The sequence below is a fragment of the Rhincodon typus genome, chromosome 17 (assembly GCF_021869965.1).
Source record: "Rhincodon typus isolate 14 chromosome 17, sRhiTyp1.1, whole genome shotgun sequence".
Classification (NCBI taxonomy): domain Eukaryota; kingdom Metazoa; phylum Chordata; class Chondrichthyes; order Orectolobiformes; family Rhincodontidae; genus Rhincodon; species Rhincodon typus.
In genome coordinates this window covers 16,157,163-16,175,891 of record NC_063348.1, presented here as the reverse complement: position 1 = coordinate 16,175,891, position 18,729 = coordinate 16,157,163, and the positions used below count along the sequence as shown (strand labels likewise).

Sequence of the window (18,729 nt, the reverse complement as noted above, 5' to 3'; positions counted from 1 at the left end):
CTCGGGTTTGACACCCCACCCGCCCCTTCTCCCATTAAAAAAGTTATCCTTTTGTTCACCCCCCCCACACCCCCCTTCTCTTTTCTCTTTCCCCCCCCCCCCCCCCCCCCCCCCCCCGTTTTTATATCCCATTCCCTTTGAAATAAAAGCCAATGTTCTATTTGCCTTCTCTATTACCTGCTGAACTTGTATGTTTTTCTCCATTTAAATAGTATTCAGCTGGTTTATCATTCCTGCCAAAGTCCATAACACTATATTTTCTCACATTATATTACATCTGTCAAGTTTTTGTTCACTTAGTTAACCTATCGATGTGCCTCTGTAGTTTCTTTATGTCATCCTCACTACTTGCCTTCCTACCTATTATTTGTGTCATCTGCAAACTTGACAACAGTGCATTCACATCTCGTGTAAGTTATTAACATATATATTAACTAACTGTGGCCCCAGCACTGATCCCTGTATCACTGCACTAGATATAGGTTGCCATATTGAAATTGCCCTCCATATCCCAAATCTGCCTTCTGTTAGTTAGCTAGTTCTCTATCCACATTAATATAGTACCTCCAACACCATGAGCTATTCACTTTGTAAATTCAAATATATTACATCTGTTGTTTTCTTTTCATCTATCCTGCTTATTACCTCCTCAAAAATTGTGAATAAATTTGTCAGGCATGACTTGCCCTTTATGGTGAAGCCATGCTGCCTCTGCTTGACTATACTATGTATTTCTAAATGCATTGTTATGACATGCTTACAACAGTCTCTAACATTTTCCCAATGACAGGTGTTAATTTAACTGATCTGTACTGACTGAATTTTTTTCTCGTTCCCTTCTTGAATAATAGCTTACACTGGTACTTTGCCAATCCTCTGGGATTTGTCCAGAATCCAAGGATTCTTGGAAGATTATTACCAGTGCATTCCCCACCTCTGTAGCTACTTCCTTTTATGTCCTAGGATGCAACCCATTACATTCAATGGACTATCAGCCTTTGTGTCTATTTGCTAATTTTATTTTAAATAACTCTTTGGATGTGGGCAAGATTGTCATCTGTTACTCAGTTCTAGTTGCCTTTGAGAAGATGATAAATGTGCTTCTTTATTTGTATATGGCTACAATACTTCTAGAATTCAGAGAGAATTCTAAGCTTTGATTCAGCAACATTGATTAAATGACAATATTGTCCAAGGTAGAATGATATGCAACTCAAACAGAAATTTGGAGGTTATTGTATTCTCGTGCAGCTGCTGGGCTATCCTTTGAGGAGTTGGATGTTACAGGTGTAGGAAGTACTGTTGAGAAAACTTTGGCGTGTTGATGAAGTGCATCCTGTCAATAGTACACAATGCACCCACAGTACTTTGGCAGTGGAAGGAATAGATGTTAAAGTTTGCAGGCAGGTTTGCTCTGGCCTGGGTGGTGTTGAATTTAGTCAGTACTGTGGAAGCTAGACTAATCCAGGTAAATGGTAAATGTTTCATGTCACTTATGATTTGTTCCTAATAATTTATGAAAAGTCTTTGAGAAATTAGGTGAACCACTCATTCAAATTACATGGCTATTCCACCTGAGTTTGGTTAATGGTGATCCCTTTGAATGTACATCGTGGAGCACCTGATGATGGAAATACGAAGAAGGTGTCAAGAGTTGGCGAGGTTCTGTCACATTCGAGATGATCAGTGTCTGGTACTTGTGTGGTGCAAGTGTTATTTGTTAATTTTCAGGCCAGACCTGTGGGTGTACCTTCACTGCATTGCTATTCAATTAGCTTGTTACCATCTATTCAAGCCAACAAAAGACAGGCAGTAAATTCCAATCTTGCCAGTAACATCGGCAGTGGCGGAGGCAATCTCTCACCAATAAGTATGATTGTCCACTTGGAAAATTCTGGGTCACTGGTCATGGGCTGTCTTGGTCCTTGCGTGGCTGATGGGGAGCATCCCTGACCACACATTTGTCAGATGTTTTCTCGGGAAGTGGAAATGGTCCTTAGCCTTGAGATCATTGGCAAGAAAAAGTAGGGAAAAGGAACTAGAGAAAGGAATACCAATGGGTGTTCTCAAAGAATTATTTTCCCTCATACAGGGGTTCCATCCAACATGGTTTCTTATGAACAAGGGTCTCCTATGCATTGACATCTATGTCGCATTTCTTGAGAAAAGCCTTCAGAGAATCTTTGAAATGTTTCCTTTGTCCTCCTCTTATTCGAGGTGGGCAGAGAAGACTTTCCTTCAGTAGTTGGAACTCAGACATCCTAAGCATGTGGCCAGCCCAGCAGTGTTGGCTTCAGATGATCATGGCCTTGATGCTGGTGCTTTTAACTGCTCAAGTACACTGTTGTTGCAATGCCTGTCGTCCCAGGTGAAGCTGAGAATCTATCTCAAACAACATTGATAGTACTCCTCAATGACCAGTACCCAGTTTCAGAGCTACTAGAAGAGTCAAAAAATGACTACCATATACACAGGATCTTGGTATTATCAAGGATGTTGGAAGATTCTCATCCTAGGAGTCTGAAAACAGTGCTCACAGTTTGGATGCCATGTTCAATCTTCTCATTAATGTCAACCTTAGATGAGAGGCAGTTTCACAGTTAAGGGAAATGTTCCATGTTTGGGAGGATTTCTCCATTGATCTTAAGGCAGGGATAGCCCAGAACCTGGCCTTGGACAGTTGGTAAAGGATTTGAGTCTTCTTGAAGTTGAGGCTGAGACCAATTCTTCACTTTACTTCTGCAAAGACATTAGCAAGGCTTGAAGATTCTCTTCTAAGAGAGCAGAGATAACATTGTAATCCCCATACTGAAGTGCCACAGGTGAGGTTGGTGTCATTGCCTTATTTGATTTTAGCCTGTTGAGGTTGAAAACTTTTCAGTCCATCCTGAAGATAATGTCCATACCACTGGAAGCTTTTCTTTAATAAGATGAGGAATAGTGGCGATGAAGATAGAGAAAAGGGTGGTGGGGGTGGTGCTTGGGCAATGGCAAAACCCTGTTTGACCTCTGTCTTGACCTCAAAAGATTCTGTCAAATTACTGTCGAGGAGGACCATCACCAACATCTGGTTGTGGAGTAGATAGAGGATATTGATGAATTTGACAAGGTCTTCCATAGCACTTCCCAACGACTGAATCAGAAGTCATGGTCAGGTCGATAAAGGGCATGTAGAATGGTTGGTATTGTACCTGGCATTTCTCTTGGAGTTGCCAAGCTGTGAAAATCACATCCATAGATCCACAGTTTGATCAGAAGCCGCACTGGCTTTCTTACGAGGGTTTCCTCAAAGGCTGGGAAAAGACGCTAAGCAAGGATACAGGCAATGATCATCCCAGCAATGGAGAGTAGGGAGATTTCTTGGTGGTTACCACAGTGCACTCTGTTTCCTTTCTTAAAGACAGTGGTGATGGCAGTGTTCCTGAGACAGCTGGGATTTCTTCTTTGTCCCAGATTTTCAAGAACAGTTGATGGAGGTGACGGGTGAGCTCTGCTCTTCCAAGATTAAAATCTCCACTGGAATCTCACCTACTCCTGTGGCTTTTCCATGTCTTCATATGTCTAATGGTGGCTTGAACTTCAGCCACATTCAGTAGGAGTACAAGATCATCTTTGATGAAGAGTTGGGGGATTTCCTCAATCATGTCCTCACCAATAATTGTATCACAATTTAGGAGTTGTTTGAAGTGTTCTCTCCATTGGACAATAATGTTTTCTCTGTCTCTCAAACGGGTTCTATTCTTACTCTGCACCAGTTTGAGGTATTCTTGGGTCCATATATTGCCTTGGTGGCACTGAAGAAACACAGGTGTCGTATTTGTCAGCAAGGAGTTGCAGCCCCTTAGCTTTCTCAGTCCATCACTGGTTCTTGATATCCCTAGTTCTTCTTTATAACTCCACCTTTACTATTTGATGAGTTCTGTTTGCCTCACTGGTGATGTTGTTTTGCCAGACATGGAGAGCTTTCCCCTTCTTTTCGATGAGTTCTTGGATGATGTGGTCATTCTCGCTGAACCAGTTTGTGTGTTTCCTGGTCTTGTGGCCAATGGTTTCTTCACTGCATGAGATGAAGGCTTCTTCAGTTCTTTCCAGATTTCCTCCACTCCATTAAAATGAACTCTTTGGAGATTTTGGTGAAGACATTGTTGGAAGTTTGCTAGTCTGCTTGGCTCTTGAAGCCACTCAAAGTTGAGCTATTTTCTGCTCTTCTGGTAGCATTTGATAGACATTGCGGAGCAGATGATCTGGTCATCTGTCCAACAGTTGTCTGCACTGGTCATCACTTTGGTAATGAGGACATCTTTATGATCTCAGGTTTGAACAATGACATAGTCAATCATTTGCCAGTGCTTTGATCGTGGATGCCTCTAAAAAGTCTTAAACTTATCTTTTTGGCAGAGCAGTGTGTTGGCGATGACCAGTCAGTATTCTACACAATATGTAGTTGAATTCCAAACTCCTTCCTTTCTGATGGTTCATTTTGAGAATTGAGCTTGGAATAAACTCCAAGCTTGCTCATAACACACTTATTTTGAAACATTATATAAAAAAGATACATAGTTCTTCAATTTATTTCAGCTTCTTTGGGATCACTTTGAGGCACAATCTGGCTGTTCTGAATGTGTCCCCAATTTTGAAGCAACATTAATGACATGGGTCAGGATATAACAAGATATTCTGTGCTGGTGTATGCCCCACACCCAGGTCGTGAAGAGTGGCCCCACTGCCACAATATGATAATTTTCCATTTCTCACAGCTGGCACCTCAGTGCCAGATTAATGACAGTTCTGTACAATGTATATTAAACAATTCTGGTTACTTTCCAATCAAAGACATTTATTTTTATCAGCATGTTTGCAGGTGAAACCTAACATACTGAAATTCCAGATATTAAAAGCCATGATTATCTCCATAATCTCAAGCACTCAAGAAGTAAGAGATTGAGAGAGAAAGAAGAAAGAGAGAGAAAAAGGAGGGAGAGGAGAAATTGAGAGAGAGAGAAAGAAGAGAGACAGAGATTGAAAGAAGAAAGACAGCGAGAAAGAAGAAACAGAGCGAGAAAGAAGAACGAGGAAAAACAAGAAATTGTAGAATGGGAGAGAAGACAGAGAAAAAAGAAAGAGAGACAGAGAGAAAGGGAGGAAAGACAGACAGAGAAAGAAAGAAGAAAGAACACTATTTACAAACTTAGTCTGAGATAGCAGATCATTGTTTCACCTTATTTCTTCGATTGGTTGTTTCTTAAATAAGCATCTCCACTCAGCCCACTCAAAGCGTAATTTGCGTTCTTTCTGATAATTGCCATCCTAAGTGCAACAAAATAGGAATTGGAATTTCAGCGGAGGCCTTTTTGAAAAGATTTAGCCCACAGTCCATTCAGCAATGACTCAAAATTGGAAGAATTTGTGGTTTCTCTTGCATCATTAATTAAAGGATTATCAGCAAAACCTTCAGCCTGAGCATTCCTTTTTATGTTAACAACATGTACATGTCCAGGCTGGGCTGACAATCAGTATCTTTTCAAAATAGAATGAAGACTTGTAGATTATAAAAACTTACATTTCTAAAATGTTTGTATCATTTAAATATGATGGGAATAAACACTGGATGCCTAAACTCAATAGTGGATGTTAAATAAAATGGAGCCCCGGTGAAAGAATGTAATAGTCAGTACAGTCTGGATATTCAAAAGGACACCAAGAAATATTCAGGCTGAAGATTTCACTGATAAACCTTTCAGTAATGACTGCAAGAGTAACCACAAAATTTTAAGCAAATGTGAAAACAATGCAAATAATCCTAGAAAAATGTGTTATTGAAAGTAAATGAAGTCATTTAACAGGACATCAAAATTAGAAAGAAAGTAATATTTTTAATTGTTAATATTCCATTTTTGGGTCAGACAACGCAATAACTAACCTGCTAGAAGTTGTACTATTATGTGTATTCAGCAAGTTAAAACATGTTACCTTACAAAGCCAACATTGCTGTTTTGATCCATGGACTTCATGGCCTCTGCAGCAGCATTTCTGCATTAAATAAGCAGCAAATATATTGGTTTAGTTTTAAGAGAATCATGGTATAATATATCCCAGCACTGCAAGATTTTGTTCAGGAGGCGAAAGACCTCTTACATAACTCATGATGAGCCAAACTATCTGTTCCATGATTTTGTGTGCCAGGGTACAACCAACCCAATTTTGATGTCACAATTTAGAACCTCGTGTGGTCCTTCAGTAATGTACAGACCTCATTGCATTCGTAAATTAGATCCTGAAGCTCATTTTTGCATCATGTTGCACAGCTTGTCCCATAATGGTGGGTTCCTTATGACATATTGCAAAATCAGTACTTACAGCGTCATTTATTTACAATTGACAATAATAACTTAGATTAAGGTATTGAACATTGTGAATATGGCCTATCCTGTATCCACAGTCTAAGGGGTGGGCCATTTAGGTCAGAAGTGAGGAGAAATTTCTCACCCAGAGATTAATGACCCTGTAGAATTGTCAAACACAGAAAGCGGTTAAGCCAAAACATTAAATGTTTCCAAGTAGGATTTAGATATAGCTCTTAGGGCTAAAGAGATTAAAGGATTTGGAGAGAAAGCTGATCAGTTATGATCATATTGAATAGTGGAGCAGGCTGAAAGGGCTAAATAGCCTATTTCTGCTATTTTGTATATTTCAATGTTTCGGTGCATCCAATTTTTTTTCTAATGATGCAGTTAGATGGGAAAGTAAATGGTGAGGAGGAAGGTAGCAAAGAGGCTACAGAGGGGGCTAAATAGTAGATATGTTGGTTGTAAATTTCCAAAATCCCCACGATTCTGGAAAGGTACTAGCAAACTGAAAAAGCCAATTGGCCTCTTGGACATACCGTACACATGAAACACAAAAGCTAACATTCAGGTACACAAAATAATTAAAAAGGCTAATAAATTGTTGGCCTATACAGAATCTCTACATTACAGAATCAGGCCATTCAGCCCATTGAGTCCACATCAACCGTCTGAAGAGCCTCCCACTCAGACTCACCCCATCCCTGGAGCCCTGCATTTTCCACCAAGCCTGCACATCCCTGGACTCTATGGGCAATTTGGCATGGCCAATCCACCTAACCTACACATCACTGGACTGAGGAAACTGGAGCATCCAGAGGAAACCCACGCAGACACAGGGAGAATGTGCAAACTCCACACAGGCAGTCACCTGAGGTTGGAATTGAACGTGGTGCTGTGAGGCAGCAGTGCTAACCACCATACCGCCCGCTATTGTTAGGGGATGTAACTACACAGGATGCTGGTGAGATCACTCCTGGAGTACTGTGTATAGCTTTGGTTTCCTTGTTTAAGGATGTATTTACTTGTACTGGAGACTTTTCTGAGAAGGTTCATTCAGTTGATTCCTGAAATTAGGAGATGGAGCTATGTGGAGAGATTAAGTTGACTAGGTCAATGCTCAGTGAAGTTTAGAAGAATGAGAGGTGATTTAATTGAAATTTCTTTTAAGAAGCATGGCATAGTATATGCTAAGAAAATATTTCCTTTGGGTGGGAAATCTAGAACACATGATAATGTTTCAAAAAAGTTGGCCACCTCGGACTGAGATGAAGAGAAATTTCTTCATGCAAATGGTTGTGGATCTTTGGACTTCACTACCCTAGGGAACCTGAATATATTTGAGACAAAGATTAACGGAATGAAGGGATATGGTAATAATGTAAAATGGTGGATTAAAGGTAAAGATGTGCCATGATCTTATTGTAGGGTCAAATGACCTTCTGCTCCTAATTCCTATGATCTCACCCAAACAAATTTGATGCAATATAACTGTTTAGTGTTTTGATTGGAAATGACAAACCTCTTTTGTGTTTTCACATATTTTTGGCAGTATCTGCTCCATGCATTGGTTGGTTTTGCTCATGTCTTCATTTTGGCTATCTTCCTTTATCAATAATTTCCACAGAGTCAGTCAACATAGCAAGAAGTCTTTTAGCCCATTGAAATTATCCATTTAGTCTCACTTTTCTACTTTTTGACCACAGCAACACAAAATTTTCTTAAAGTAAGCTTTAAAGGTTTAAAAATATAAAGGTTAATTTTTTTTAAAAGGTTTAAAAGTATAGCTTCCCTGCTTTTGTTCTCTCGGCTTATGCTGATAGCGTTTTTATGACAATGTAGAAACAGCTTCAACAAATTGCCCTATCACCAAAGATTTGTATATGTGGCTCAGTGGTTAGCACTGCTGCCTCACAGCACCAGGAACCCAGGTTCAATTCCACCCTTGGGCAACTGTCTGTGTGGAGTTTGTACATTCTCCCCGTGTCTGCATGGGTTTCCTCTGGGTGCTCTGGTTTCCTCCCACAGTCCAAAGATATGCAGGTTAGGTGGATTGGCAATGCTAAATTGCCCATAGTGTCCAGGGATGTGTAGATTAGGTGAGTTATACAGGGATGGGTCAGTGTGGGATGTCAGAAGGTTGACTTGTTGGGCCGAAGGGCCTGTTTCCACACTATAGGGATTCTATGTAAATCCTCTCTATTCTTGCATCTCCCTAAAATTGTTACATTGCCTCTCCTTGTTCATCAATTCAACATGTATGCACCTTTCCTCATTATTCTTGGTCAGTCTGGATTTGACATTCATTTTACAAGGAGAAAAGGATTTGGGTGTTCCTGATTAAGACAACAGCAGATGTTAAATTTTGAGACAGTTTTGCCTTGTGAAGGGAAGGTGGCAGGGACAGAATCAATTGGACATGCCTAGATGCAAAGTCAGAACAAAGACAATTCCCCCATCAGGCAGAATGGTAGCTCAGTGGTTAGCACTGCTGCCTTACAGTGCCAGGAACCTGGATTCAATTCCAACTTTGCGTAACGGTCTGTGTGGAGTTTGCACATTCTGCGTGGGTTTCCTCCAGGTGCTCCAGTTTCCTCCCACAGTCCAAAGACAGGCAGGTCAGATGAATTGGCCATGAGAAATGCAAGGTTACAGAGATAGCATAGGTTTGGTGGAGGCAGGGGGTCCTGGGTGGAATGCTGTTAGGAGGGGGAGTGTGGGCTTAATGGTCTGCTTACACACTATAGGGATTCTATGAAATCATAACTAGTATTTATTAATTTTCTCATAAACTCTTCTTACTCATTCAGTACATTTTACAACATAATATCAAAACCAGCAAAAGAACAAGAGTAAATGAAATAAAAATATTGCTGGTGTACAGTACCCAAAAACACAGGGGTGGCACAGTGGCTCAGTGGTTAGCACTGCTGCCTCACAGCACCAGGGACCCGGGTTCGATTCCACCCTCGAGCGACTGTCTGTGTGGAGTTTGTACATTCTCCCCACGTCTGCACGGGTTTCCTCCGGGTGCTCCAGTTTCCTCCCACAGCCCAAAGATGTGCAGGCTAGGTGGATTGGCCATGCTAAATTACCCATAGTGTTCAGGGATGTATAGATTAGGTGGGTTATGGGAAATGGGCCTGGGTGAGATGCTCTGAGGGTCAGTGTGGGCTTGTTAGGCCGAAGGGCCTGTTTCCACACTGTAGGGATTCTATCACTTCCAAAATAGGGAACAATATGTAGTCAAGTGAACAGAGAAGTTCTTAGGCTTTTAGAGATATGTTATAGCAGGTAATCTTGCCAAGATTGTTTCATTAAGGTTTTGTTGTAGGCAAGGACTTTCCTGGACCAAAAAAACTCACTGTAGGATCTTTAATGATTATTTAAAAATTTTTAATGAAATCCTTTTTCCAGTGGAATATCAACTTTCTCAAGTGGCTCTATGAATCAGATTCCTAGTTTTATAGCATATATCTAATATGGGGAAAGGAATTCACATCACGGGGCCTTACTAAGGAAATATTTCCATCAAATAGTTACATTGCAGAGTACTTAACAGCACAAAACCCACATAAAATTAGCATATTGGACATCCCACTGCAGCAGATTTGTGATCAGTATCTGCAGCAGCATTATCCCTTCCAACGTGAATTTTGGATTATGCCTATCTTTATTAAGTGTAGTTAAAAATAATGAATTTGTAGTTAGAAACATGAATAAATGTCAGTATGATCTTATAATATCATTGTGCTCAAATACACTTTTAAAACCTGATGAAAGCATTTTGTAAATCCTTTTTTGATAACTGAATGTTTAAGTTCCTTAAGCAGTTCAATCTGAACCTCTAATCAAAACAATGTGTTAATCTGGCAATGGTAGCACTTTTGCATACAAATCGAAAGGCCATGGATTCAAATCTCACATAAGCACGTATTATAGATTTATACTTCAGTGCAGTATTGAAGGAAAACTGCACTGGTGAAATCAACTTTTTTTTTTGTCGTGTGCAGCAAATTCCTATTAGTCCCAGTAACCTTTTTTGCATAGCCATACACATAGAGTAACTTAAAAAGAACTAACCTATTCCCAGTCTACAAGGAAACTTCTTGGATCCTCACAGCAATATGGTTACCCAGCTTAGAGGAAACATTATTTAAGAGTGCGATCTTTTGGTTGGCGATTTTAATTTCCCCTGTATTGACTGGCCCACCCAGAGTGTGAAAGGCCTAAACGTGGTGGAATTTGTCAAATGTACCCAAGAAAGTTTCCTAAATCAATATACAGAGGGCCCTACTTGGGAGGGTGCAACACTGGATCTCTTCTTGGGAAACAAGGCTGGGCAAGTGACTGAAGTGTCAGTCAGAAAGCACTTTGGGTCCAGAGACCATAACTCTCTTAGTTTTAACATAGTTATGGAAAAAGATAGGACAAGTCCACAGGTTAAGCTACTAATCTGGAGCCGGGCCAATTTTGGGACCATTAGGCAGGATCTAGCAGAGGTAAATTGGGTGAGTCTGTTTGAAGGAAAAGGAATAATTGGCAAACGGGAGGCTTTTAAAAGTCTGATATCAAGAGTCCAGGGACAGTATATCCCTATTAGGGTGAAGGGAAAAGCTGGCAGGGATCCCTGGCTGATTTGAAAAAGAAGGAGTACATTAGGTTTAAGCTATCAGGCTCAAGTGAATCCTTAGATGACTATAAAAAGTGTAGGAGCACACTTAAGAGGTAAATCAGAAGAGCAAAAAGAGGGTATGAGATGGATCTGGCAGATAAGGTTAAAGATAATCCAAAGAAATTCTATAGCTATATTAAGAGTAAAAGGGTGGCTAGGGAGAGAATATGTCCCCTTAAAGATCAGCATGGCCATCTATGTGTGAAACCACAGGAGATGGGGGAGATTTTTAATGAATATTTCTCCTCAGTGTTTACTGAGGAAAGAATCATGGATGCTAGTAAAAAAGGAAAGAAGTGGCGATTGTTTTGGACTGCATACACATTACATGGGAGGAGGTGTTTGCAGCCTTAAAGCACATTAAGGTGGATAAATCCTCTGGGCCTCATCAAGTCCATCCTCAGATGTTGTGGCAGGCTCGGGAAGAAATTGCAGAGGCCATTCTAGAGATTTTTGCTTGATCTTTAGCCACTGGTGAAGTTCCAGAAGACTGGAGGGTTTTTGTTCCATTGTTTAGGAAAGATAGCAAAGACAAGCCAGAGAATTAGAGGCCAGTGATCCTGATATCAGTGAAAGGCAAATTATTGGAAAGGATACTGAGGGACAGATCAACCAACATTTGGATAGTGGAAGGTCTGATTACGGATAGTCAGCATAGATATGTGCACGGGAAGTCATGTCTGACAAATCTTTTTGAGTTTTTCGAAGAGGTGACCAAGAGGGTGGATAAGGTAGGGCAGTGGATGTTGTCTATATGGACTTTAGTAAGACCTTTGATAAGGTCCCACAATGCAGGCTAGTCACTGGGTTAGGTCACATGGAATCCAGGGAGAGCTAGCTAATTGGATTCAAAACTGGCTTGATGGTAGGAAGCAGAGGGTGATGGTTGAAGGTTGTTTCTCGGACTGGAGGCCTGTGACTAGTGGTGTGCCAAAGAGGTCAGTGCTGAGACTTTTGTTATTTGTTATTTACATAATGACTTGGATGTGAATGTACAAGGCATGATTAGTAAGTTTGCAGATGATACAAAAGATATCGTTGATAGCGAAGGTTATCAAAAATTATAGAGGGATCTTGATCAGGTAGGGAAGTGGGCTGAGGTTTGGCAAATGCAATTCAATACAGGTAAGTATGAGATATTGCACTTTGGAAAGTCAAACTAAGATAAGACTTACTCAGTAAATGGTAAGGTCCTGAGGAGTGCTGTGGAACAGAGGGACTTGGGAGTACAAGTACATAGCTCATTGAAAGCGGCGTCACAGGTGGACAGGGTGGTGAAGAAGGCATTTAGCATGCTGGTCTTTAATCGGTTGAGGCATTGAGCAAAGGAGTTGAGATGTTATGTTACAGCTGTATAAGTCATTTGCAAGGCCGGACTTGGAGTATTGTGCACAGTTTTGGTCACCCTGTTACAGAAAAGACATAATTAAATTGGAAAGTGTGTAAAGAAGATTTACAAGGATGTTGCCAGGACTAGTAGGCCTAAGTTATAGGAAGAGGTTGGCCAGGATAGGACTTTATTGCTTTGAATGTCGGAGATTGAGGGATGATCTTATTGAGGTGTATAAAATCACGAGAGGCATAGATAGGATGAATGCATATAGTCTCTTTCCCAGAGATGAGGAATGGAAAACTAGAGGGCATAGGTTTAAGGTGAAAGGGGAAAGATTTCAGAAGGATCTCAGGGGCAACTTCTTCACACAGAGAGTGGTGCGTATATGGAATGGGCTGCCAGAGAAAGTGGTTGAGGCAGGTACAATAGCAACATTTAAAAAATATTTGGATAGGTACATGGACGGGAAAGGTTTAGAGGGATATGGACCAAATGCAGGCAATTAGAGCTAGCTGAGTTGGCACCATGGTCAGCATGGACCAGTTTGGGCTGAAGGACCTGTCTGCATGTTGTATTACTCTATGACTCTAAATATTAAACCAAAGATGTGTCTTCTTGTTGAGGTGAATGTTAAGGAACATGCTTTGAAGAAAAGTGGGAGTCGTCTAATATTTATCCCTAAACCACCATCATTAAAACCATTTAATTGATCTTGGGACCTTGCTATGTAAAAGTAGGTTGAGTCATTTTTACTTTGTAGGCAAATTTGTGAAGCATGGCCGCCCATGATAAGGCACTGAACAAATGAAGGCAATTTATTTCACTACCAGAATGAAGATTAATTTTTACCTCATGAAGTGGGAAGAATGCTTTAAATGTACCATCATTCACTAATTTGCGTAGAGAGTTCGTAGCTAAGAGGGAAAGAAAAACATTAGACACGAAACATCTTTGTTTCTACCTACAGCAATACAATGAGCATCTATGTCATCTTGTATGAGCACCAACAGTCCTGTAAAATTTTCTACTGTTTTGTTGAAATGTACCTGCTAAAGATCAATACCACCAAGGTTGAAAAGATTAAGCAGAACCAAAGGCCAAGTTTTACTTACCTGCCTTTACAGTGGGGAATCCCAAAGAGTTCCTCAGAAGTCAGGATTCCCCATAGCATGTAATGTGTCATCTTGATATGGTTTCTTGGGTCAAACACTACTGCCAGTATAATGTGGTCTGAGTGTTATCCTATATGTTAACTCACATTGTGGCATAACCTAAGACATTTTCTTTTTGAGAGAGATGTCTTGAAGTTTGTTAATACCACTGACTATTTACATTGCTATCATATTTGTACATAGTTTTATACATTAAAAATCAACATTGTCTTGGTTTTGTGTCATACGTTACGTAACTGGCTGATTGCATACACTACACTGTCTCGACTGCACTGAGTGCAACTGAAAGCAGAACATCAACATTATGTAACTGTCTAAAAGATAACCTGTCTTTCTGGTTTAAAATCTACATAATAACACAACATCATACATGGCATAGATTGATGACTTCTGCACCCACAGGCCAAACCTGACTAACAGGGCTGGGTTCCATTCAGTTGATTGGTGAAGCCTAAGTCCACATTGGGAGAAAGCGATCTTGTAGGGAGAAGTGAGTTGGTCCCAGGAAAAGAGGGGAACATAGGAGTAGGGGCGGGGGTTGCTGTCATTCAGGGGGCTGGAGGAAAAGTCAGGCAAAGAGGTTTGTTTGGTTGGGGAGAAAGTTTCCCAAAGCGAGAAGGAGCCATTGATTAGCCCAGCTATGATGAGCAACTTAGTGACTCGATATTTACCCCTTTACTGTAAGGACAAAGCTAGATTAGTATTTGAGTATTGTTTGTAAAGAAGCTATGTAAAGAGCCATTAAATGGATATTGTATATGGACAAAGTAATCCTGACCCTTGCATTGTCAACATAGATTATCATTCTCTTAAGAATTTAATTGGGCAGATATCTGTGAGTGTTTACCGAAAGCTATTGCCAGGTTTATAGATAAGCTATAAACTGGGCCACATAATTGGCCAATATTTATTCACTGTTTACTGTAACTCTACATTCTGTCCTGTCACAAATGGATTTGCCATATCAATAACATATGTAACAAAATAGCTTTGGAAAGCGAGTAGAAATATGTTTTGCTGAGATTGGACCTTTTAATAGAAACTGTTGTTAAACATTAATACAATGTGAACATGTAATAGAGGTTACAATATGTGGCCCACATTTAACCCTGATGCAAACCTCAAAATCTTACTGTTTTGACTCCATATCAGAATTTGTGTTAATGTCAGTGTCTCATAGAACTGCTGAGGTTTTTTTTTCATTTTCCTAAATTTAATAGAATAATATTACAGCTAGGCAGGGCAGGGTGGAGTATTTGCTTTGTTGGTTTCGGCGGGTTTAAACTCATTTGGCAGGGGGATGGGAATTTACGCAAGAAGGACGGGGAATCAGGACAAAGACAAAAACAAAGTATAGAAAGGAGAATAAGAGAAGTGATAGGTAGAGGAATCAAAGGCCAGAATCAAACAAAGCCACAGTATAAAATAGTCAGAATGGGACAAGGAATGTTAAAAAGTCAAGCCTTAAGGCATTTAAAATAAATTGGATGAATTAATCGCACAAATAGATATAAACAGGTTTGATACGTTTGGGATTACAGAGACATGGCTGGAAGATGACCAGAGGTTGGAACTGAACGTCCAGGGTATTCAGTATTTAGGAAGGACAGACAAAAAAGAAAAGCTGTTTGTGTTGCATTACTGGTTACAGAGGGTATAAACACAATATTAAGGTTAGATATTAGTTCAGACAATATAGAATCTGAGTGGGGAGAATTGAGAAACACCAAGAGACAAAACACATTAGTGGGGGTGTAATATAGACCACCAAACTGTAGTGGTGATGTTGGGAATAGCAGTAAACAGGAAATCGAAGATGCATGTGGTAAAGGAACATCTGTAATTATGGATGACTTTAATCTACAAATAGATTAGGCAAATCAAATTAATCACAGTACTGTGGAAGAGGAATTCCTAGAGTATGTATAGGATGATTCTCTGGATCAATACATTGAGGAGCCAACTAAAGAACAGTCCATCTTAGAATGGGCATTATGCAAAGACATTACAATGGTAATGTAGTTGCGAGAGACCACTTGGAAATGAGTGACCATAATATGATAGAATTCATCCAGATGGAGAGTGAGTTAGCTGATTCTGAGACTAGGGTCCTGAATCTTAAGGGAATCTAATCTAAGGGAAACTACAATGGAATGAGGTGTGAGTTGGCTATGGTGGATTGGGAAATGTTACTGAAAGAAATGATAGTGAATAGGCAATGGAAAACATTCAAAGAGCAAATGGGTGAATTAAAAATTGTTTATTCTTTTCTGGCGCAAGAGTGCAAAGAGAACAGTGGCCAATCCATGGCTTACGAGGTAAGACAGCAATAGTATTAGATGCAAAAAAGAAGCATTCAAATTGGCAAGAAACAAACAGCAGACTTGAGGATGGGAAAAGTTTAGAAATCAATAAAGGAGGACCAAGGGATTGATTACGAAGGGAAAATAGAGTAAGCTTGTGGGGAACATAAGAGCTGATTAAAGGTCTCTATAGGTATGCAAAGAGAAGAAGATTGGTGAAAACCAATATAGGTCCCTAACATAGGGGAATTCATAATGTGGAACAAAGAAATGGTTGACAAACTAAATTCATACTTTCTTTCTGTCTTCACAAAGGAGAACAGAAATAATGTACCAAGTATGATGGAGAACATTGAGTTGAGTGAAAGGGAGGAACTGAACCACGTTTGTATTAGTAGAGAAACAGTGTTGGGGAAATTGATGGGATTGAAAGCTGATAAATCCCAAATACTCATGAAGTACATTCCAGAGTACTTAAGGAGTGGCCATAGAAATGGTGGATGAATTGGTGGTCATCTTCCAAGTTTCTCTCAACTCTGGAACAAGCTAATGTAAAAGTAAGCATGGAGGTGCGGCAGGCAAACTGTATGTTGGCCTTCATGGTAAGAGAATCGAGTACAGAAACAAGGATGTCTTACTGAAATTATACAATGCATTGGTGAGGCTACATCTGGAATATTGCGTGCAATTTTAGTCTCCTTATCTGAGAAAAGATGTTTTTGCTATAGAGGGAGCACAATGAAGGCTTACCAAATTGATTCCTGGGATGGCAGGACTGATGTATTGGGAGAGATTGAGTCAGTTAGGATTACATTCACTGGAGTTTAGAAGAATGAGTGAAATCTCATAGAACCATTAAAATTCTAACAGGACTACACAGGTTAGATGCAGGAAGGATGTTTCCGGTTGTGGGGAGTCCAGAACCAGGGGTTATAGTTTAAGGATAAGGGATAAATCTTTTAGGTTGAGATGAGGAGAACTTTCTTCATGCAGAAAGTGGTGAGCCTGTGAAATTCACTACCATAGAAAGTGGCTGAAGCCAAGACAGTAGGTGTTTTCAAGAAGGGTGTATATATAACTCTTGTAGCTAAAAAGATCAAAGGATTTTGGGGGAGGGTGGGATTAGGGTTTCGCACTCAATGATCAACCATGATCATACTGAATTGCAGAGCAGACTTGAAAGGTCAAATGGCTTACTCCTGCTCCTATTTACTATGTTTCTATGCTATACGAAAAGCGAGTAGCCCCAACATTTCCTTACAATAAATACTCCTAAACTCCACTGAGTACAGACTCAGAGTCCTCAACTGTTCCTCATATAATAAGCCCTTCATCCCTGGGATCATTCTCACAAACCTCCTCTGGACTCCTTCAAGTTTCACTTCCTCTGGGCACCCTGAATTCTTCACTTTGAAAGAATTACATATATAAATTCCTCAGTCTCTACTTGTGCAGTCACTTAAATTTAAACAGTGAATACATTATCCTCATTATTTCAGTTCATTCTTCTCTGCATTATATTTTATCTTCCAATTTCACTGGAGCTTGCTCAAGATCAGTTTACCACACCACACACCATCCATTACTAACCTTACCTGGTGTCTACATATGATTTTGGATTTCCTGAAGTCTATTACAATCCTCCTCAGTATTAAATTCAGCCTTTAAATTTGTGCTCTAAATACACAAATCCAGATCATTGTTAAGTGAGTAAACTGTCTTAGAGAGAATTTAAAGAAACAAGAATTACATTGAAATGCTGAAGGGCACTAATGTCATCAAGTTGCTGTGGTAAGAGATGAGGCCAATAAGTATCTATCTATGTGTGGTTTCAGAATAGGAAAAAGAAACTACACAAGTATGGGTTTTTTTGATCGTCTTAGAATTTTAAACTCAGGGCACCAACAACACGTTTTCACTAGATTACCTGTTCAACAAGCAATCTGATTGATAGACAATAAAGGGATTCATTGAATTGAGACAGGAGCATACATGAACCTCGCCATTTTCCTTGCACCATATAGTTAGGTTTTAGTCAATAAGGCCCATGGACAGCATTCTCACCTGACATCAACTGAGACTCCTAAATAGTTAATTAATGACCATGTATAGGCCACATTTTGCTGCTGCAGAGGTTAATCCAGCTACAGGTCAACCTGTCACTACATAGTGTAGAAGGCAACTAACACCATACAATCAGTTTGTCAGCACCAGCAGTTGGAGTTGGAGAGTGCAAAATCACTATCCTGAATTCCTGCTCTTGAACCCATTCCATCCCTAATTGGAGCCAAGAGTGAAGGCGGCCTAATAATTATTCACTTTCAAAAATTCTGCAGAGGGTGCAACGTAGACACAATTAGTGTTGAGATTCAAAAATGGTTCTGAATTTTGGGAATATAAGACTGGAAGATTCCTAGCCTTGTTAAGATATGTTTATTTAAAATGTTTCAACAAGTGCCGTGCCTGCTAAGCAGAAATCATATGTGCATGTGTAAGGAGAATATAGTAATCATGGGTGACTTCAATCTACACATAGAGCTACTGTGCTGTGGAGGAAGAATTCCTAGAGTGTGTTTGAGATAATTTTCTGGAGATATATGTTAAGGAACCAACTAAGGTGCAGGTTATTTTGCATCTAGTAAATGCAATGAGAAAGGACTAATTATCTGTCTTGCTGTAGAGACCATGATATGAAAGAATTTTCCAAGAAGTTTGAAAAAGATGTAGAGGTGGACCCCGATATACAAGTGTCTAACCTATGAAACTTGGAACAAAAACAAAGTTGCTGGAAAAGCTCAGAGATAGTAGGAACTGCCAATGCTGGAGTCTGAGATAACAAGGTGTAGAGCTGGATAAACATAGCAGGCCAGGCAGCATCAGAGGAGCGGGAAAGCTGACGTTT

The 18,729-nt window shown here is 39.9% G+C and overlaps 1 protein-coding gene across 1 annotated transcript in view; it reads right to left on the bottom strand.

The window, feature by feature from the left end:
* The window catches only part of LOC109910660 (anoctamin-9), a 145,068-nt gene that overhangs the window by 77,858 nt on the left and 48,481 nt on the right, over positions 1–18,729 (bottom strand). The window contains exons 6-8 of the mRNA XM_048607263.1: positions 13,202–13,266; positions 5,971–6,030; positions 5,219–5,307 (exon numbers count right to left, since the gene is read on the bottom strand). Coding sequence (XP_048463220.1) covers positions 5,219–5,307; positions 5,971–6,030; positions 13,202–13,266 — 214 coding nt within the window. The remainder of the gene's footprint in view (positions 1–5,218; positions 5,308–5,970; positions 6,031–13,201; positions 13,267–18,729) is intronic.